The sequence below is a fragment of the Ursus maritimus genome, unplaced genomic scaffold (genome assembly GCF_017311325.1).
Source record: "Ursus maritimus isolate PB19 unplaced genomic scaffold, ASM1731132v1 scaffold_4, whole genome shotgun sequence".
Lineage (NCBI taxonomy): Eukaryota > Metazoa > Chordata > Mammalia > Carnivora > Ursidae > Ursus > Ursus maritimus.
This window is the reverse complement of record NW_024426552.1, coordinates 68,270,198-68,292,649: the sequence shown is the minus strand read 5'-3', so window position 1 is coordinate 68,292,649 and position 22,452 is coordinate 68,270,198. Positions and strand designations below refer to the sequence as shown.

General features: G+C 48.9%; 1 protein-coding gene across 2 annotated transcripts; it reads right to left on the bottom strand.

The window, feature by feature from the left end:
• Positions 1 to 4,620: 4,620 nt before the first annotated feature.
• On the bottom strand, positions 4,621 to 14,095 carry MUC20 (mucin 20, cell surface associated). Of its 2 annotated transcripts, none has more exons than XM_008708399.1 (4): positions 13,666 to 14,095; positions 9,159 to 10,487; positions 7,082 to 7,173; positions 4,621 to 5,375 (listed from the first exon to the last, which is right to left on the bottom strand). In XM_008708399.1, exons 1-4 carry the CDS (start codon positions 13,751 to 13,753, stop codon positions 5,307 to 5,309), a joined length of 1,578 nt encoding a protein of 525 aa, XP_008706621.1. In that variant the 5' UTR covers positions 13,754 to 14,095; the 3' UTR covers positions 4,621 to 5,306. The 2 variants fall into 2 exon arrangements, with proteins under 2 accessions (XP_008706621.1, XP_040477303.1); XM_040621369.1 differs by lacking the exon at positions 13,666 to 14,095 and adding an exon at positions 13,463 to 13,646.
• Positions 14,096 to 22,452: the final 8,357 nt, after the last annotated feature.

Here is a 22,452-nt window from a genome sequence, read left to right as displayed (position 1 = left end):
AGCTTTTAAGGACCAGATGGCAAACAGTAGATAACTGGTATGATGTACCAACATAAGTATTTATTGATACCAAAATATGATGCCCACTCATTGGAATTTGGGGGACACCCATGGGATCAGTTAGCATTCACTGCTGTCCACTCACCTGTGGCCGGTCCCCCTCACAGAGGTTGAAGGAAGGACTGGCTGTGGCAGGAGCTTCAGCTGAAGTCTCTTGGGAATAGGGCCACCTCACGCTGTCCTCATCACAGCCTGTGTCTTTGCCTTCTGAGTCACCGGTGACTGTAGACAGGCTATCTTGTTTGGGTCCACACCCACATTTGTCTGCACGAAATACGTGCCATTTTCACCTCATAGACACACCCTTAAGATTTAAGGTTTAAGATTTTATTTATTTATTTAAGAGAGAAAGACAGCCAGCGAGAGGGGGAACACAAGCCAGCGAGAGGGGGAACACAAGCAGGGGGAGTGGGAGAGGAAGAAGCAGGCTCCCAGCGGAGGAGCCTGACGTGGGGCTCGATCCCAGAACGCCGGGATCACGCCCTGAGCCAAAGGCAGACGCTTAACGACTGAACCACCCAGGCGCCCCAGACACACACCCTTGAGTCTTAAATAACTGGAGAATTTTCCCCAGGCCTTCTGGTTTGGAACATTACTTCTGCTAATTCTGGTCATTTCCAGTAATTCTCTCCTCTCTCTCTCTCTCTCTCTCTCACACACACACACACATGCAAGCGTATTTACACATTTTAATTCCCAAATGCTTCTAATTGCTATTGCCTATATTTTACGAACTTTGTGGCTTCCAAGAACGGTCATCAGATTTGCATGTACACGGGTGTCCTTATATGCATGTATTTAAGATTAATTATCTACTCTATCAGGTATCCCTGAATCAAATAAATGCAAAGCAAGAAAAGAAAAGCTATTTAAGAATGGAATTTATGGGGGCACCTGGGTGGCTCAGTCGTTAAGCATCTGCCTTCGGCTCAGGTCATGATCCCAGGGTCCTGGTATCGATCCCCACATCGGGCTCCCTGCTCAGTGGGAATGTTGCCTGCTTCTCCCTCTCCCACTCCCACTGCTTGTGTTCCCTCTTTCGCTGTGTCTTTCTCTGTCAAATAAATAAAATCTTTAAAAAAAAAAGAATAGGATTTATGTAACAGGTATTACATACTTACGCAAACTGCTCTCCGTTCATGCCTCATTATAGTGTAGCTTATTAATAATGATATCACTAGATTTGACTTCAACACTGAATACCATTTTCTCAACTTTCAGATCCCCGTGCCCATATTTCCGGGCCACCTGCTCATACGGCCCCTCCTCCGTTGTTCGGCAACAGTTGAGTGCCGTCCATGTGCAGGACTCCACGCTAGGTTCTCTGGCTACCGCGATGAGTGCTACACGGCACTCGTCCTGAAGCATATAGGACTTCACAAACTTGTAAGCAAATAAAGCGGATGTAGCATGGTAAGACTAAGAAACTAGATCCTTCTCAGGGGATTTGAGGAGAGCCACCACAAGGAGGCACTGAAGGAACTGGCCTTCCAAGCATGGAGAGAAGTTTTCCAGATGAAGATACCAGGGAGTGGGTGGACCTTCCGGGGGCAAGAATCATGATGTGCAAATTCTGGATCAAAGCAGGTGTGACTGAGAAGTAGTGAGAAGTTTCCCGTGGAAGGAGCACAGGACATAGGAGAAGGGTCTATAGGACACAGAGCTGAGAAAGTTGGCCAAGACCATATTATGAAGACTCTTACATACAAAGCTAGGGGTTTTATTCCTTTGGTAGGAACAGGACTAGCTTTGATTTTGGAAAGGGAACCTCTAAAGATAGTGTAAAAAGTATTTGGGAGCAATCACACACACACACACACACACACACACACACACATACACACACACACAACACTATTATTAACCAAATGACTACACTGGGATATCCTGTGTTTTGTCTTGTCTTTTTCCTTTATTGGCTATTACAAACAGTTCTGTAATGAACACATTTATTATTTCCACAGATTCTTAATTGTTTCCTTAAGATAAACCCTTTGGAATGAAATTGTTCAGGTAAAGGGATGCACATTTTTAAGTCTTTAGTCAAATTGTCCTCCGAAAGGCTGTACCAATTTCATTCACACCAACAGTGTTTAAGAGTGTTCTTCCCCCATACCTTCATCATGGAAATTATAATTTTTGTAAGTCCTTACCTATTGACATGCAATTAGCAGTATCTCACTGTATCAATTAACTTTTTTTGTTATGAAGTTTCTTTTTCATGGAAAACAGGCACTTATATTCCTGCTTCTGGACAACATTTATACTCCTACTTTCCTATGGGCATGTTTGCCTTGTTATTGCTTTGTAAGAGCTCTTTGTGTATGAAGGAGACTCTGGTTTTGCCATGTATGGTGTGAATAAGTTCTTTCAGTTTGTTTTTTCTGTACCCGTCTACCCTCCCCTGTTAAGTTTAGCCCCTGTGGGAAAGAGACCTCTTTGAATCCCCCACGGCACACAACAATTCTTTGTTCTGGTGTAGGAACTCAGCAAACATGCTGGGAAGAATGTTTGAATTATTTTGTCCAACCTCCTTTATAAAACTCATTCTGCCTCCCTCTGCAAGAGGAAGGGGATCAGTTGAATACACATACTCCCCTTGTTCACAGCAATATCAGAAGTTGTCTTGTGTCCTCATTCATTTCACAAATACTTACTGAGCACCTTTTCTGTGCCAGGCATTGTGCTAGATGCCAGGGATACTGGAGTGAGCGAACTCTTACATTCTAGTTGAGGGAGACAGATAATAGGACAAATAAATAAAATATGTATTATGTTAGGTTGTATGCAGCGTTAGGAAGAAAATCAAAGCAGAGGGGCTGGCCAGGTGGACCCCCTGAGACGGTGAAAGGGTAGAGGTGTTACCGAGTGGATACCTGCAGGAGAAACGCTCTGAGCGAACCAAGCAACGTGCTCCCCCGGCAGGAGCACGCTTGCAAGGCCCGATGGATTCCTGGAACAGCAAGAAGGTCAGCGTTCCTGGAGTGCTGGAGCAAGCTAAAGAGGCTGGGGAGGGGCATAGGTCGCACATAGCTTTGCGGGCCATTGTAGGACCTTTGCTTTCTATCTGAATGCGACGGGAAATGTACCTTCTATTCCTACACTCTGAAGGGTTTTAATCAGGAAAGGATGCTGTATTTTGTCAAATGCTTTTTCGGCATCGATTGAGAGGATCATATGGTTCCTGAGTCTTTTCTTGTTGATATGATGTATCACGCTGATTGATTTGCGAATATTGAACCACGCTTGCATCCCAGGTATGAATCCCACTTGATCGTGATGGATAATCCTTTTAATGTATTGTTGGATTCTATTAGCAAGTATCTTGTTGAGGATTTTGGCGTCCATATTCATTAGGGAAATCGGTCTGTAATTCTCCTTTTTGATGGGGTCTTTGCCTGGTTTGGGGATCGGAGGAATGAAACATGAGAGACTATGGACTATGAGAAACAAACTGAGGACTTCAGAGGGGAGGGGGGTGGGGGAATGGGATAGACCGGTGATGGGTAGTAAAGAGGGCACGTATTGCATGGTGCACTGGGTGTTATACAGAACTAATGAATCATTGAGCCTTACATCGGAAACCGGGGATGTACTGTATGGTGACTAACATAATATAATAAAAAATCATTAAAAAAAAAAAAAAAAAAGAAGACAATGCCAAAAAAAAAAAAAAAATGAATGCTACGGGAGGGTTTGGAGCCAAGGAGTGGCAAGGTCTGCCTTTCGTTGCAGAGCCTCGGCCCTGGCTGGTGTGCCGGGACTACCGTGGGGGGTGGAGAGTAAAGGCAGAAACAGACCTGTTAGGTGGGTATGAGTAATGCTGGTGGGAGACCATGGCCGCTTGCGCCAGGTGAGAGCAGTGGAGACGGTGAGGAGGGGTCAGATTCCGGGCGTGTTTTGACAACAGTACAGGCAACAGCGTTCTCAGACGAGTTGGACAGTTGGCCGAGTTGGATGTAAAGTGAGTGTGAAGGAAATAGGGGACTAAAGACTGGTTTTGAGGATTTGGCTCGAGCAGCAGGAGGATGCAGCAGACATGATGGAGAAGACGCAGGCAGAGCGGGTTTGGGGGAGATTAAGACCCTGACTTTGGAAATATTGAATGTAAGGTGTCTCAGACCAAGCAGAGAGGTTGCATAGCTATATATAAGAAGTGGGATTTTAGAAATGTTTTTCTTTCTCTTCCACTCCTCTTTCCATTTGTCTTTTTCTCTTGGTCCTTTTGAATTTTTCAAAACTGCAAAATCATAAGCAAGTTTTTTTTTTTATAATAGGAAAAAAGATTAGCTACAGTTAGTTTTTTTTAGGGGCAGGGTAGGGGCAGAGAGAGAGAATCTTTAAGCAGGCTCCCCACCCAGCACTGAGCCTGAAGCGGGGCTCGATCTCACAGCCCTGAGATCATGACGTGAGCTGAAATCAAGAGTCGGACACTTAATCGACTGAGCCACCCAGGCGCCCCATAACCACATTTAATTTTTAAAAAATGATAACAACTTGACTTATGAGCTAGAGGGGAGGAATAATTGAGTACTGCAGACCTTCTTGTGATCTGCTGTGTCCAGAACTTGAAATTCAAGTCGATCCAACAAACATTCACTGATCCCACTACAGGCCAGGCACTCTGCTAGGTGCAGGGGATGCTGAGATAAATATGGGCCCTGCTCTGAAGGAGCTCAAGTTCAAAAGGCTCCAGGGCCAGCCTCAGTAAGTGCCGTAATCGAGGTCCAAACCAAGAACCAGGGGAGAATGAAGGAGGGAGGGAGTAGGGAGGTTGCACAAAATCCTTGTATCATAAAAATGTCAAAAAAACCCCGCCCCATATGAATCAAATAGCCTCTGGGCCACACTGTGTGTAATTTTAATGTCTGATAGAAGCACAAAGAAGGTGGACAGATAGGTGATCAGATCACTCTTTACTGAAACATAACACATGTGGCAAAGGAAGTCCAAGGACATCTTTGAACAAGGGAAGCCCCCACCCCCAACCATCTCTCTCTCTCTCTCTCTCTCTCTCACACACACACACACACACACACACACACACACACACTGAGGCACATGGGAGCCAGGGTCCTGCTGCCATGTCTGGGGTAAGGGCTTAGGCCAGCTGACCTCCTGGAAGCTTCCAGGTGTATCTCAACACAGTAACGCAGCTCCAGTCTGTGCATGTGGACAGTGTCCCAGGCCTCAGACAGCACTGCCTCCTCTGGCACACAGCCAAGCCTGGCTGCCGCGAACGTTCCTTAGCCCCTCCTGATGCGCAGCAGAGAGACGTGGATGGGAAGCACGTGGGTATGCAGTTCATGGCAGAGCTGGACGGCAAAAGGAGCGGGAGGTACTTCCAGGCCAAATCTGGCCCCTGAACTCACCACAGGCCAAGGACGGGAAGGGACAGTGGGAGAGGATGGACGAGGAGGCCAGCAACACTTCCCGAGCACCTGCCCCACCCCCCAGGCTGGGCATGGACTAGAGGCTTCATGCACATTATGTCATTTAACCTCACAATAACCTTATAAAGCAGGTAGTAGTAATTTCATTTTATAAGGGAGGAAAATAATATGGAATCGCTTACCCAATGTCACCGAGTTAGGAAGTGGAATTCACCCCAGATCTATATGGCTCAAAAGTTTGCTGTTTGTCTGAGCTCTGAACTCTGTGTCTGTGTCCCACTCCCAACAAGAGCTCATACCCGACACCTGCATCGTCTGCTTGCTGCCCCCCAGCTCCTGACCTGCTCCTTTCCCCCTGGCCTTTTTCTGACCCGGGAAATAGTTTCCAGTTTGAGGGCTCGGATCTGGCACCATTCTGGCTTCCCTCTTTTTTTTTTTTTTTTAAGATTTATTTATTTTAGAGAGAGAAAAAGAGAGAGGGAGGGGCAGAGGGAGAAGGGAGAGAGAGAATCTCAAGCAGACTCTGCACTGAGCACAGACCTCAATGGGCAGCTCGATCTCACAACCCTGAGATCATGACCTGAGCTGAAACCAAGAGGCAGACCCTTAACCGACTGAGCCACGCAGCTGCCCTTCCGGCTTCCCTCTTCGAGCAGGACTCACACTTGCTACTTTGATTATCATGTGCAGCAAGCAGTTGTCATTTCTTTGGCTGTCGTGTTTCACCACCCACCCCCCCACAGGGAACTCCTTATTATGGGAGTCCTGATGGGCCCCTTTCCACTAAGAGAACTTCAAGGGCCCAGATATTCCCTCTTCTCATCCCCTGGCAGCAAGATGTGGGCACAAGAGCTAGGCTGAGCTGACCTAGTCTAACCTTCCAATGATTCACAGCATCCCCAAAAGCTCTGACCCCAGAATTCCACCACTGGGAAGCTTTGTCCAATGTTCTGGGTCTTAGGGGATTTTCCCAACTTATACAAATATATCCCAGTCTTGGTCCCCATCTAGAACATACATCTACGGAGTGTTTTCTGCCTAGCATTCCTAGTTCATTTGGGGCCTGTCCTTCTCATTCCATGTGGTTCAGTTTGAGCTGTCAGTCACGTTGGCCCTTGCAGGCCAGTAAGATGAGTCTTTCCTTAGTAGAATATGCAGATCTTGGGAGAGGGAAGTGCCTGTGACTCTGGGACTGTCACAGTCACCTTTCCTAACATATGGAGAGAGATTCTGAAGAACGAAGAGCTAAGAGAAGCAGAGAAAAAAAATCATGATGATCATATCTAAGCTGCTGGATCCAGCCATAACTGAAGCTAGCACAGTCACTTCTAGATTTCTCAGCCAATACCTTGCTTTTCCTGTGTAAGCGACAATGAGTTGGGTTTCTGCTACTTGTAACCCAAAGTCCTGCCTATCTGCCCCTTAATATCATTGACCTTCTTCCAAGGGCTGGAAGGCCTGACCTTCCTAGGTCCTGAGGAAATTGGGGGTGAGGGAAAGAATTTTTTTACATAGCACAAAAGGGGAATTCCCACCTCAGGAAAAACAGGCAGAAGCCAAGCCAAGCAGATTAGATTTAGTCCCTAAAATTCTCCTCTACTTTCCTGGCCCAGAAAGTGCCCACTCACCTGCTGCATCAGCCTCTCTGCCACTCTGGGGTCAGTGAGGTCTTCTGGGGAGGCCACACTCAGCCGCAGGAGGAGAAAGCCTCCATCCCCACCTGCAAGTTTAGAAAAGCAGGAGATGAATGTATGGGTAAGTCAGTTCAGGAATCGTGACATGACCTGTGCTACCAGCCTCTGTCCCCACTTCTGCATCTCTGTGCCCACTCTCATGTGTGAATGTGTCCGCGCTCACATGGGATCTTACATTTATTCACCGCAAAGAGAAAAAGGATTCCCTCTTTCCATTAACTGGGCGCCTTGTAGTGTCTTCTCAACAAGAGTGAAGGAAAGGATGGCTCAAGGCCCCATGCACATTTAGAGAAGTTAAAAGAGCAGTGCGAGGAAGGAGAAATGAAAGTGAATCTAGAATGTTCTCAAGGCCTGGAGGTCCCAGATGGGCTGCTGGGAAAGGGTCCAGACAGGGAGAGTGCCAGAGAGAGGCCAGCTCTCGGAGGGGATGCCTCAGCCAAATCCAGCTCTAAGTTGCTAGAGGTTTCAATCCAGCCTTCCCGATCTAGCCGCTCTGGAGGCAGTTCTGCCTTCCGTGGAGCCCTGGCCTCCTTGCCTTCATGGCCACCTTCCAGTCATTTCTTCCTGGCAGAACACTGTTAGAATTGATCTAGTGATTGCACCTCTATATTTATAGAGATAGATATCAATATTGACACTGTATCGATATCAATATGTATCTTTCACCCTCCCTGTTTTTGCTGCCAAATACGTATTTCACGGCCGGAATAGTCACAAGGAAGTGACTCGGCCAGTTATGTGTAGAAAGAGAGCTGCACTGGGGAACAGCAGTGAGAGAAAGATGTTTTATGCTGACCCCTTTTGTACCTATTGAATTTTAAATCATGTCAAGGTATCATCTAATCAACAAATAATAAAGAAAAGCATGTTAAGATAAAAATATATTAATAAATCGAGCTTTAAAAATAAAAGCACGAGGGGAGATGATGAGATGGACTCAGCCTTCCTTTGGAGACCCACTGCTATCTTTCCACCGTCTTTAAAGCTCTTTCCTCACTTGTCAGGACGGGTAAAAATAGCCACCCCATAAGGTCGTTTTGAAGGTTTAATTAGAAGAGAGAACACATGCAAAGCTCGTAGTTCACTGCCTGACGTCAGGGAGAACATTCAGCCCATTCCAATGCTGACCGGTTGTGAAATATTTTTATATCCCCTCTGCTGGGATACAAATGATATTCGGTACGGTGGGGTGTGGTTAACATTTTTATTTCGCCTCCGCATCAGGCAGGGCCAGCTGAGGCTACCACAGGGATGAGGCACGAGGACGGTGTCGGGAAGTGGAGGTGAAGGCTCCAGGCTGAGCAGGAGCTGGGCTGACCCAGCAGCCTCTCACAAGCGGCTTCTTCCCTTGAGAACTGTTGTCTCAGACATGTAGCTTTACACCCCCAACCCGTCACCCAATTTGTTTGTGGGTTTGTTTCAAATCACTATGGCTCCAAGCCAAGCAAGCACATCCAGTAAGCCCCACTTTCATGGGGTCCCAGCTGCTCAGAGGGCAGCAGGTTGGGCCAGATGTTCATATGGTGCCCCCTGTGTGGCTCTAGCTATCCCAGAAGCTTCTAGAGTATGAGGACGGTGGCTTTTGAATAAAATTTGGGGCCCTACCTGGCACATAGTAGTTACTCAACTGTTAATGTCATGGAAGGGCAGAGCTGGAAAGGACCTCATTGTTCATCCATCACGACCCCCTCCGGTTACTGGTGGAGAAACTGAGGCCAGGGAGCAGAGAGGGAAAGGACCTGTCCTAGGTCACTAAGTTGTTAAGGGCAAAACCAGGATCTCAAACCCTTTCTCCAGATTTTTCACCCCACGGTTTTTCCATACACCACCCTGACTCTGCTTTGTTTCTGACTGTGGTAAGAATCACTAGAAGATCATGAGGAGGCGACATCAGAGACTGGGCTCAGAATAGGCCCCAGATCCTTCCTTCCCCCCTACCCCTGAAGCACGTAGACATCCTGGCAACTCCAAACGCCACATCCCCCAGATCACAGCTGCGGGGGCCACTTACCTGCAGTAGCTTCTGTGGCCCACCTTGGCTGAGCAGTGGTGGGCAGAGCTGTTGGGGCCTTCCCTCCAGTCTTGCTGGCTAAGGCTGTGGTCTTGACTAAGGTGGTGTTTGCCTCTCGGCTGCTGTTGGCCATAGTCAGATGGACAGAAGGAAAAGGGCTCCCGCTGATGGGCACAGACCCATTGGTTGTGCTATCTGTGGTAGAAGGCTGTAAGGGGTTGGAGTTCTTGCTGGTGGCTATGTGGGTATGGCTGTAAGCTGTAGCTGAGGGCCCAACAGGGGAAGCCACTTTACCCACCGTTGACCCAGTCCCTGTGGAGATTGTAACCACTCCAGAGACCTCAGTATGGCTCATCGTCTCAACAGAGAGGACTGAAGTTTCTTCTAAGGGGCTGGTGCTGACAGTCACCAAAGTGCTGGGGGTCATGGGCTCGGCTGTTGTGAGTTCTCCTTCTGTGGTGCTATTAGCAGTTAGTGGGATCTCAACTGTGGTGTCAGGTGTGGCTGGTTCGGGGACACTGGCTGCTGACGAGGTCTCTGCAGATGTCATGGTCTTGGTGAGGTGCGATTCTGCTTCGGTGGAATCAGGCAAAGTTGACATCTCCGGGGGAGACAGGGCCTTTCCTCCTGTGGGGTCGAGATCTATGTCCAAAGTCCCAAGGGTGGTGGCAGTGGTTATTATTTCTATAATGCTGCAATTGGTAAACTCAGTGTCAGTGATGTTGTAGGCAAGCAAGTCTTTAGTCGAAGCGGCCTTGTCAGGTGCCAGGGACGGGGAGGTGGTGATGGCCAGAACTGAGCTGTCCGAGAAGGCGCTGCTGTCCGAGGCTGGGCCCGTGGCTTCTGCAGAGGTGTGAGCCAATGTCAAGACGTCAGTTACGATCCTCTTTTCCTTTTCTGAGCTGTCATCGGTGCAAAGGGTGTCAAAGACACATTCCACAAAATCGCTGCCTGTAACAGTCTCAACTGTGGCCATTCCAGTTCCCATGGGGCTGCCACTGGTGGCTGATGCCTCCATAGGAGTGGTGATCACAACCATGAGCTTGGACAGTGTCCTTTTTGTGAAGGCCCTGGTCTCTGTTGCAGGAAAAGTGGTCTTGGTTTCCCTGGTCTCTGCTTCTGAAAGGGTGCTGGCCAGGATTAAGTTCCTATCAAAGGTCTGGGTGCTCAAGGTTTGAGTTTCCAAAGGGATGTGGCTTGGCACAGAGGTCTCAACAAGGTCAGTGGTCTGGAAGGCTCCCTCTGAATTTGTCCTGACCCCCGGAGTCATGGCAGGCTCTTCTCTGTGGTTTGTTGTCACCAAAGGACCTGGTCTGCTGGTGCTGGGGCCTGTGTTGGGTAAGACCAACTCTGTAAGCCATGAGTCCCAGTGGACTAACTTCACACAAGCTCTTGTGTTTATGCCCTGGGTTCCCTGGGAGGAGGGTGGGGAGAGGAAGTTGCTTTTATGCCATTTTTCATCTAGACATTCAAGGAAGAAGGAGGTGGTATCATCAGGAAGACCAGTCCATGGAGCTGAGATCACATGACTAATGTCCTCTGATGACCCAGTGGAGGCAAGCAAGCCTCAGAATCTAGTTGATTATTGGTCTGAAGCCATCAGAGGGAATGCATGGGGCCAGGATCCAGCTTCAAGGAGGAGCAAAGAAGGCAGAAGTCCAAGTGAGCCAAGAAATACAGAGCAGGGACCACAACTCTCAGAACCTTCTGAAAGAACCTTTGTGACTTTCCCATCGATATGTTTCTCATCCAGCAGATGTTTCCCCATGGAAGTAAAAACCCTTCAAACCCAGGAAACATCTGTGGTTTTGTGTTTAGAGGCAGCTGGGAGGACTGGGGGAGAGGAACCTCCAGAGACAGAGTAGGTGATGGCAGCTGCAAAAGGGAAGGAGCAGGCAAAGTCCTTGGGAAAGGGGCAAGCTTTCCATCCCTGCTCATTGGACGTGGCAGGGATGGGACCCCAGAACTGCAGAAACAACACACCAGCCATATTCCACAGGTAACAGGGAGCCAAGGGGGGCAAACTTCACTCTTACAGAGATGCTGCTAGCATTTCTGCACAGGGCAGAGCATCTCTGCCCACTCGACAGACACTCGGAGGCTGTATGAGCGGGGGCTGGGTGGTGTCATTGCTTGGGGAGGCCCCAGCAGGATCTTCTCATGGGCAGACAAGCATGCCTCTCCCATCTACGGAGGGGGAAGGGCTCTCTCTGTAAGTGGGCCAAGGACTCTTCTGGGGAGGGTTGCCAGATTTAGCAAATGAAAATACAGGATGCCCAGTTAAATTCTAATTTGAATTTCAGATAAACAGGGAATAATTTTAATGACAAATTATGTTTTTAGTACGTGTACTTCTCATGTAATATTTGAGACATACTTACAGAAAAAGCTTTGTTACTTGAAATTCAAATGTAAGTGGATGCCCTGTGTTTTATCCAGCAACCCTACTCTTAGAAGGAAAAGAATCAAAATATAAGCCCCCCTTTTTTGGGGTTCCGATGATTTGAGATGGTCTTTAATAGGTCTACTGGCCCAAAAGTCCCCAAGGACCCATGGAAGTACGGGACCATTTGGTCACCTCTACCCTGGCTGTCAGGATGGGGCCTCAGGTCCTCAGTTTGTCCTCTTGTGTCTCTCCCTGAACGATAATAGAGCACTGGGCCAGGAGGCAAAAGACGGTTCCAGCCCTAGGCCTGTTGCTGACTAGCTCTGGAGTCCAGGGATTGACTGGTTCAAATCCTGACTCTGCCTCCTAGCAGCCAGTCACCAGACCTCTCCGAGCCTCCCTTGTGAACGAGGGTTACCATACCTGCCTTGCTGTGGTGGTGAGGACCAGAGGAGAAGGGGGATGAGAAAGTCTTATATTCCAAAGCCTGCAGGGGGTCACTAGGAATCCCTCCCCAGCCTCGTCCTCTCCAAGAGGCGCTTGGGAGCACACAACCTTCTTTAATGCGGTGAGAATGTCAGGCTGTCCCCACATGCAGATCAGGTGAGTCACGGTATCGACTCTCATTAGTTGTTCACAAATCATGCTTTTACGGGAGTATACTTTCTTCTCCACACTTCAAAGCCCACGGTATTTCTCTGAGCTTCCTCAGTCCCCACACGGTGGAATCAAAGTCTTTCTGCATCAATCCACCTGAGCACCAAACAGGTGCTCTTGGAGCCTGACCACCGACCTCCCCCGAAGTACTGTCTTCCTATTCCTGGAGCCCCCTGATATCACCCCGCTGTGAAACCTTCTTGTGCTTCCCAACCCATAGCCTCTTCACACCCCCCTGGGACTCGCACACCCCCCACCCAAGTCTCCTACCCACCAGCGGTCTTCTCAAACCCAGCAAAGCCTACCTGGCCCCGTACGGCGCTAGAATGTTGCCGCGTTCCTGGTCCATTCCTCTTATCAAACGGGCAGAGAGGAAGGTGTGTGTATTCCGGCCCTGAGTTTGAGTCCCTGCTCTGTGCTTACCAGCCGTGTGACCCTGGCCAAGTCTCCTGGCTCCAAGCCCGCATGTTCTCATCTGTAAAATGGAGCTACGGGTACCTATTTCATAGGGTTGCGAAGATTAGATTAGACTAAACGTGAGAGTGCGGCACACGCCTGGCAGACCACGAACGCGTGCAGGAGACGACGGGGCCCAGAGGCTTCGCAGCCGATTGGTTGAATCCTGGTGAGCCTCAGTCCCATCTCCTCTGGGGGCAGGGCTGGGTAGGAATGACTCCTGTCTCTCTCGTGGGGTTATCGCGAGGCTTAAAAAGACAGAGCGCGGGGGCGTATGGGACATCTCTGTACCTTCCTCTCAATTTTGCCGTGAAACTAAAATTGCTCTACCAATAATCTTTTTTAAAAAAGATAATGCAGGATGTTGCTAGAAGGGGAGACTATGTCAGGGGGTGGGGGTACAGAGGTAACATAGGAATCTGTACTTTCTGCTCAGTTTTGCTGTGAGCCCAAAACTGCTCTACAATAAACGTTTATTAAAAAAAAAAAAAAAAAGACAATGCATGTGGCCAGCTTGGCAGGTTCCTATTACACATCTACGTTAGTTCTCTTCTTTCATAAAAGCCCTGCCTCCCTCAGAACTCACCTCCCCAAGCAGTCTGTGGCAGTCAGACTTCTCACACACACAAACTGTTTCTTAAAGGAAATCTGGCCTGAGACACAAACTTGGAGGAGTTAGAACCTTGTCAAGCTACTTTCTTTGGCTTTAGTCCGATTTCTCCCCAGCGGGTACCCCCCTGGCCCCTTCCACTCCTCCACCTCACTTAGCCCCCTCCCCGACTCCCACGCAGAAAGACAAACCCACCGTCACGGCACCAGGACGTCACTCATTCTGTGGACCACGGCGTCAGACACGCGGCCGCTGACAGACTGCCATCTGCATGCTGTTTATCAACAATAGTGATACTTCCGGTGTAGCTTTATGGCTAATTCTAACTAACCCAAGAGGCTGCAGGTACAGAAACTCACCCCAGAGCTCTGTCAGGAGGGAAGCCCACAGCTCCTTACCTGCAGAGCTCCCAGCCTCCCAGCAGAAGAAAAGGGGCAGAGCCAAGCCCCAGAGAAAGCCCATCCTCAGGGGAGCTCCGGCCACCATCGCCCAGCACGTCTGCCCACCGCCTCGCACTGCCACCTTTTCCTGCTTCCTCAATCCAGGGACGAGGGGCGGGCCACCTGCCTTGGTGTGACTGGGTAGTTTCCAGAATGCAGCCAGGTAATCACAAACACACTGGCTGAGAGCTGGCAGCGCGCATGTCAAGGGCTGTCAGCAAGCTGACCCTCCTGCCCAGCCCCTGGCCCAGTGACCTCTCCTGTCTGGAGGTTCGGAGGAGTTTGACTGTAAGATAGGGAATCATTTCCACAGTGATATCCACCCCCTCAGTCCTGCAGCCAGGGAGGCCATGGAAGATGGTGTTTCGCATTTCCCCCCTTTCTACAACCCTTCTCCCTCCCCCACCCCTGTGCATGGGACTTAGGCTTTTAGTTCAGTAGACCTGGGTTTCATTTCTAATCGTAGCCTTTATTAGCTCTGTGACTAGGGCAAATTAAAGAACGTTTCTGAAGCTCAACTTCCTGATCTGTAAAATGGGCATCACCCTTACGTTGCTGGGCTGTTTGGTGAGGATTATGCGGGGTAAAGCTCTTACACAGTGCCTGCTGCATACTTGTTGCTCATGGAATACGTATACAGCTGAGGTGCTCAATAAATGAGAGCCCTCGGGTCGTGATCTCCAGGTTATGAGATGGAGCCCACGTCAGGCTCAGCGCTCAGCGCAGAGTCTGCTCAGGACTGGCTCTCCCTCAGCCCCTCCCCTCCAAAATGAATAAATAAAATCTTAAAATAAATAAATAAATAGATGAGAGCCCTGACATCTACCCCGATCCTCAAGCAACAGAGAGAAGGGACAGCCCCCCAAGGTCTGCAGGAGACAGGATGTAGCAGGACTCTGATCTCTGACGTCTTTCCAATGAGTCCTGTGATTCTGCGTCCCTGTCAGAGTCAGGACCATGTCCAGAGCCAGACTGGAGTGCGGGACGGGGAAGGCACTAGAGGGGAGCAGGGAAACGAAAGGTGTGCAGGTCAGAGTCACAGGCCTGGGAGGAGGGAAGTGTGAGGGTGATGACTTAGGGAAGCTTATGGGATTTGACCACAAGAAGGGGAATGAGGCTGAAGAATATATTTCCAAATGCCCTAGAAAAAAATTTTTGCCCTACCGGGGGCCAAGGAATGAACTGTTATGGCCACGGCCAGCGGCGGGCAAAGTACCTTAGGGAGTTCAGGGCCAGGGTTTTGTGATGAAAGCCGCTCTAGAGTAGAGTGGAGCAGCGTCAAGAAATCACAAAATCCCACTGCTGGAAGGAAATTTGAAGTGCAGTCAGAAAACCTAAGTTCCGTTTCCAGCTCCTTCCTTAACTGTGGCCCAGGAACTGTGTGATTTTGGACAAGTTATTTGCCTCCTCTGGGCTTCCATCGACAAGGTCCTCCTGGCCACTCAGTCTGAGGTTCTGCATTTGGGTGCGAGACGCTGTCTTCTAGAACTCCGCCCTGCCTGGGATAAAGAACTCCACAGCCTGGATGAAGGAGGGAGTCATTCCAGAACACGGAGGGAGGAAGGCTCTGTGAGAAGAGGCTGAGGGGGTCCACTCGGGACACCACCTAGCACATGGAGGGGGAGACCTTGGACCCCAGTTCCAACCACACCACTGATCTGTAGAGTACTCCTGAAAGCTGAGCCCTTCCACCCTCCCATTCAACCTCAATCCTTCACTGTATCAAATGGGGGGATGGATTTCCCCTTGAGTGGTTTCCGAGGGCCACAGCAATGACCTGAATTCTGTTTGGCCTGTCTAGTAGCGTGCGTGCGATCCAGTGTGGGGCTTCCCCCTACAGAAGACGGAAGAAATTCCAGCAAAAACAAACTCTTAAATAAATACAGAGAACAAACTGGTGGTGGCCAGAGGAGAGGTAGATGGCGGTGTGGGTAAAGAAGGGAGTAAGAGATAAAAATGTCCAGTTATAAAATAAATAAGTCACGGGAATGAAGAAAGAAAGAAAGAAAGAAAGAAAGAAAGAAAGAGAAAGAAAGAAAGAAAGAAAGAAAGAAAGAAAGAGAGAAAGAGAGAGAGAGAGAGAAAGAGAAAGCAAGCAGCTCCTTTCTGCCACTTCCCTCCCCTCCTGGGCTGCCTCTCCGCCCCACCCCCCCACCCGGGCTGGGCGAGGGACTTCCTCATTCCAGTAGCCAGTGGCTTAATCCACAGACTGAAGTATTCCAGGTGCCTTTCTCATGCCCACCACAGACTTCTCCTCACCATTTCCTTTCTCTTGTCATCGTTTAAGTGATCAACAGCTCAGCTCCAGCCCAGTTGTCTATGATGGGATCTAACCAGGAACCCACTGGCCGGGAAGCCTGGCTGAATACTTCTCTGGGTTTGCTGAATTTTTCTGGTCCATCTTCCTCTACATCTGGGGGACTTTCCAAGCCTGAGCACATGACTGTTGGTCCTGGGGCCATAGTAATCAAATCCAGAAAGTTTCTGGACCTTTTTCCCCCCAGCCAAACTCAGCTCTCACCCTGAATGAGCATCGGAGGCTGGTTTCAACTTAACAAACATGTATGGGGGACCTACTACATGCCAGCGGCTGTTCTAGGCATTTGGAATATGTCACTGAGTAAAACGGATCCCCGACCTCATGGAACTAACTTCCTAGGTCAGAGAGATAGCAAACAGTGATTGAGGGCCTGCAAATTAATTGAGAACAGACAGATGAACTGGAGAAAAGACCAAGTTTATTGACATGGGCCCCAGGAAGTTGCTCAGTATTGAGTAACTCACTGAATAACTGGAGATCAAGGTGTACATACCAAAATTAATGGAGTGGGAGTGGAGAGTGGGGGGTTTAAGGCTTCCTGGAGAAGGTACGGAAGATTCTGTTAGGCAGTCTGTCTCCATGGCAGCTGAATGGGTTAGAAAATCACTCAGAGGGAGATTAATGGCAGCTGTATTTTTGAAAAGTTCTGCTTTAGTCAGTTCAGAAGAGTTCAGATAACATTTCTTTCTGCATCTTCTGTAGCTCAAATGTTTCTACTTTAAAATACCTTTATACTAACTCTGGGAGTCCAAATGCATCCCTACAAGTTCAAAATGTTGAGCATGCACAGATGGTTTAGATGAGATGCTGTCAGGCAGATTACCACAGAAAAGGTGGTGAGAATCATCCAAATTTGCAAGGACCTGAGAATGGGCCCTCCCCACCCTAACCCTATTCCTTGGGCTATAGTACAGGAAACTCCAGGGAGCGCTTGGTCCACCTGTTCATTCATCTCTTTATTAGGGAGTAACCCACATGCTGTAAACTACATCAATCCTGAGTAGCCTACAACTTGATGAATTTTTACATATGAAAACACTCAGGAGGTATCCACCACTCAAAACAGAGATAGAAGATATTTTCAGCATTTCAAAAGGCTCTTCATGTTCCCCTCCAGTCAATATCTCCCCCTCAAAAAATCATTCTTACCTTTATCACCATAGAAGAGCTCTTCCTATTTTTTAACTTCTTACAAGTGGAATTATGAATACACACTCTTTTGTGTCTGGCTTCTTTTTCTTAACATTATGCCTGTGAAGCTCAGCTGTTGTTGTATGTGATAGTACTCCATTCTTGTTTGTTGTTAGATAGTATTCCATTGTAGAAAGTATGCCACAATTTATTTAACCATTTTTCTACTGATGGACGTTTGGATTGTTTCCAGTTTTTCACTATTCTTTTTTCTTTTTCTTTTTTAAATTTTTTAAAAGGTTTTATTTATTTATTTGAGAGAGAGAGTGAAAGAGAGATCATGAGCAGGGGGAAAGGGTAGAGGGAGAATCAGCAGACTCCCTCCACTGATCAGGGAGCCAGATGTGGGGCTCAATCCTAGGACCCCAGGATCATGACCTGAGCCAAAGGCAGAGGTTTAACCAACTGACCCACCCAGGGGCCCAGTTTTTCACTATTCTGAAGAAAGCTGCTACGAACAGTCTCGCATATGTTTTGGGTATACACACCTCGGAGTGGAACTGTTGAGTCATTGGGCATACATGTGTTTAGCTTTACTGTATTGTATCCAACAGTTTTCCAAATCAATTGTGCCAGCTTCCGCTACACCAGCAATGTATGAGAGTTCCAGTTTCTCCACATTCTCCTCAACACCTGGTATCATCTGTCCTTGTAATTTTAGACATTCTTACGAATGTGGATTTCATGTTCTAATTTTAAGCTGCATTACAGGCTGGGCTTGTAATGCAAGGCCTCTGTTTTCCCAGGACTTTTCCCAGGTGGTAGGCTGCTGCCAGGGAAATGACTTTCATAGGAGAGGCGTTTGGAAGACACAAGGAGGGAGGATGGAGGACCAGATAGAAATGAAATATGCATGCACATGTGCACACGCACACACACTCAACTAGAAAGGAATCTGTGCCAGTGTTGGCAAGTCTCAGAAACTGTCCCTTCAGCTTGGATAAACCTAACTATGGGCACCCTAGCTGGGATGAAGGGATGATGTAGGAGCGACAAGAGGAGATGGAGGTTTTGGACATTTGGAAGGAAAATCAGCACTGAGTGCAGAGAGGGAAAAGAGCCCACAGATCAGCATCTTTGCACTCTCTATGAGGCCCATGGGATGATCCCAACTGGAGATGCCACATTCCATGGAACCTCACCTGAAAAACACTTCCTAGCAAGGCAGGGAGATCCCAGGTTCTGGATGTATGAAGTGCTTTCTTCCAAACAGGGCCCAGGACTGTTTCTTCCTCCAGGCTCTTCCGTCGCTGGGCAGTAGAAGAAATCTGTGGTTGGAAGAGCTGGAGCCATAAAGCCTGTGTTCCCAAAAGCCAGCAGGTGGAACACCTTTTGGGCACCATTGAAGTCCTTTTGGCCTCGCTTCCTACTCCAGCCACTGCTACAGTGACCAGCTTTCCAGGAGTGACAGGGCAGTGCCTTGTCATGTTCCATTTGTTCTCTCCCAGGTTTTCCCTGATGCCAAGCCTTGGGATGCTTCTGAGAGCTGCTCTGCTCTCACACACCAGCAACAAAGAACTGAGAGAATTAGCACCCAGCGGAGCAACCCATAAACCACGAGAATGGGAGGTGAGGGACAGACACTTCCTATTTCATCCCCAGGACAGATCGTTCTCTGAAACACTTCATAAGGCTGTTTAGAAGGTCCCACGGGATCAAGGAACCAGCCAGCCTTAGTGAGGCCAACCGAATAATGCGTCTTTGTGAAGGCTCTGCCTTATTCTCTGTGTCACTTCCCTTTTCCCTCACCCCTGCTCCTTGGAATTCTGTTCCCAAGTAAATTATTCAGTTTCTGCTTTCAGAGAAACTAAGCTAAAACAGAACCATTGGTGGATAACTGGGCTCTGACAGGGCCTCTTTTGCTATAAGCATTTACTTAGAAACCAGTGTTCGGATGAGCAAAAGCCTGGAGGGAGGCAGGAACAGGGATAATGGGTCATACCATTTAGTTGGAACATAGAAATGAGGAAGGGGACTAACAGGAGATAGAGCCAGAAATGTGCCTCGGGGCCCTGCTGTGGAGAACTTTGCAGCCATATGTGGGAGGTTAGCCTTTGTTTTGGAGACAAGGGGAAGCCAGTGATGGTTTTGAGAGAGGAATAGGCAACACCTGAGCTCTGCTCTGAGCAGTACAAGGTGGGCAGAGACCAGTCAGGGGAGACCCTGGGGCAAGACGACCAGTTAGGAAGCTATGACCTGGGACTTTGGCAGTGGGACTATTGGAGGAAGAGACATGAACCATGTGGTGAAGTAGAAGTAGAAAGACTTGGCACCTTGCAGAGGAAGGCCAGGGGCAAAGAGAACTAAAAGAAGATCCTGAGGCCCGGAGTGCAGGAAGCTGAAGGGCAGGGATCTATTCACAGAACAGGAGGAGGTGGAGGTCTGAGAGGGAAGGTAGGCGATGGGCTCAGCAGACCCCAAAGCCCCCTGGCGTCACCCTCCCGGAGCTTTGAAATCCTCACACAAGGAAACTCCCAGGAGGCCAGTCCCAACCCACCAGAGGAAGCTCCCCCTGCTTCTCTTTTCACCCTGGGAAGACAAGTGGGTGGGCACGAGGCTACAGGGCTTAGACCAGGCCATTTGGGGACTTACAGGCAGTGACATGGTCCCCGGAAAGGAATATTGAGGAAGGAGGCTAAGATCACTTAGCCGAAGGGGTGCAAGGTTCTCACTGGCCGCTTTCAAGAAATGTTTGCTATATTCATTGTAACCACCACAAACAATGAATTCCATGAGCCAGATTTATGTTTTATAATCTGTATGGCTGATTTAAATGTGTTTACAACAAGTGCAGACTGCTGTTTTCCTCTGTTTGAGCCAACAATGAAGGACGCAGGATAGAAGCCAAGAGACAGGCACCCTGGGTCCAGTGCTGCGGCCCCAGCAGGCCCGTCGGGGGGCGGGGGAGGGGCAGGCAGGGAGGAGCTTCACCGGAGATGTCAGGCTCTCTTCTTGATTCCCTTCACGGAGATGGAGAGGGGCATCCCCGGGAGGCTGCTTTGGAGAAGCTGCTGGACCTAAGTGAGCAGGAAGAAAAGGCCTGTACCCTCTCCAGCTTCTTTGCATGGCCCCGAATAACAGCTAATGTCTGGTTGTACGTCGACCTTTTGCAACAGCTCCCCAAGGCAAGCTGTAGGACACAGGTGAGGACAGGGAAGAGGGAAGGAGGTGCTTCAGGTCACCCACGTAATAAGTGGTAGAGACAGGATTAGAACCCAGGTCTTTCTGGCTCCTGAGTCCATGCTCTTTCCATTGTACCATGCTGCCTTCCTTTCTGCCCAACGCTCACAATATACAAGTGGGGGCCAAGGCCTCTGCTGCAGCGCTGGGCAGAGAGCTCTGGACAAGTCAGGGCTGAAGTGAGGGCGCAGAAGAAAAACAGAGAAGGAAGGGTGATTTACAGATGATGCAGAGAGCAGCAAACCACAATCAGTGGGCCGTATCGGACTTCCTGCAGGTTCTTTGGTACCGATCACAAGTTAAGAATGTTTTTTACATTTTTAAGTGCTTGAAAAAAGTCAAAAGAATATTTCATGACACTTGAAAATTATATGAAATTCAAGTGTCAGTGTCCATGGTCAGGAAGCTTTGCTCCTAGCCCTAAAACCATGGTTGCCGTGGAGCTCTGCCCCAGGTCAGATCTCTTTACCTGCTTGGTGGTTGTTCCCTGACTTTGGGGCCTGGAGGCCAGGGAGGCAGGAGCAGGGTGTCGCCACCCCTTCTGGGGAACCTCTAGGGCACTCACTATGCTCTGCATCCAGCCTAGATGGCGTCTTGCAGGGCCTGGGGGCTTCTCCATCCTCAGCACCACCCGCAGCACCATCTTGGTATTCTGGGAAGCTGAGAAACACAAGGTGAAAGCTCGTGGCCTCATTCCTGACTCCCATAGCCCCTCCTGCTGCCTAACATCCTTAGCCCCTCTCTGTAGACTCCTGTGTTCCCTCAAAAGCCTACATGGGTCAGGTCAAGAAGCCTCTATATTGCTAGGGATGGAAGGGCAGTCAGGTGGAGCCCAATCACCCCACTTCCCACCGTGATCCCCCACCACCAGCAGCTTAACCGCTCCCTTTGGGGATCTGGGAAAGTAGCTCAGAGGGGGAAAGCAGGTGGTCAGGAGCCGTGGGGAAACAAAGCTGGAAGGAACGTGTGGGCACTTGTGATCTGAAATGGACAAAATGCAAGGATCTCAGGATTGTCAGGGGAGCCATCCAGTTCACATCCTGGCCTTGGCCTGAGGTGCATGGAGGGGGCTTGCCTCCTCACAGCATCCAGCTCTGCCGGGGGTGGGAAGGAGCTTGCGTGCGAGTTACCCGGGTCGCAGAGGGCACGGTGGTCTGGGCAGCAGTCTGATGCCACATGGCAGAATTCATCACAGTAGCAGCTTCCTCTCTTGCAGTGGTGATCTGTCCCAAGGCAGCAGAGGGGCTGGGGCTGGGAACAGCTGCCTGCAGAAAAAAGGACATTAAGAAGAGACAGCTGTAGGGGTGCCTGGGGGGCTCAGTCAGTTGAGCATCCGACTCTTGATTTCAGCTCAGGTCATGATCTCAGGGTCATGAGATGGAGCCCCGCGTTGGGCTCCTCACTGAGCAGGAAGTCCGCTGGGATTCTCTCTCCCTCTGCCCCTCCCCCTGCTCTCTCTCTCTCTCAAATAAATAAATCTTAAAAAAAAATTAACTCAAAATGGATCACAGACCTGAATGTAAGAGTGAAAACTATAAAACTCTTAGGCGAACATAGATGTAAATCATCATGGCCTTAAGTAATAGTTTCCCAGATATGACACCAAAAGCACAAGCGATGCAAGAAAAAATATACTGGACTTGATTGAAATTTGAAAGTTTTGTACATCTAACGACAGTATCAAGAAAGTGAAAAGACAATCCATGGAATGGGAGAAAATATCTGCAAATCACACATGTGATATGAGAATATGTAAAGAACACTTACAACTCAACAAAAAAAGACACATAACCCAATTTTAAATGGGCAAAGAATATATCCAAAGAAGACAATCCCAATACCCAAAAGGCACATGAAAGGATCTCAACAACATTGGTCATCAAGGATATGCGAATCAAAACCACAGTGAGACATCACTTCACACCCATTAGGAAGCAAGCGTTGGTGACAAAGTGGAGAAACTAGATCCTCACAGATCGCTGGTGGAACTGAAGAATGGTGCAGCTACTCTGAAAACCAGAGAAAAACAGTTTGGCAGTTCCTTAGAATGTCTA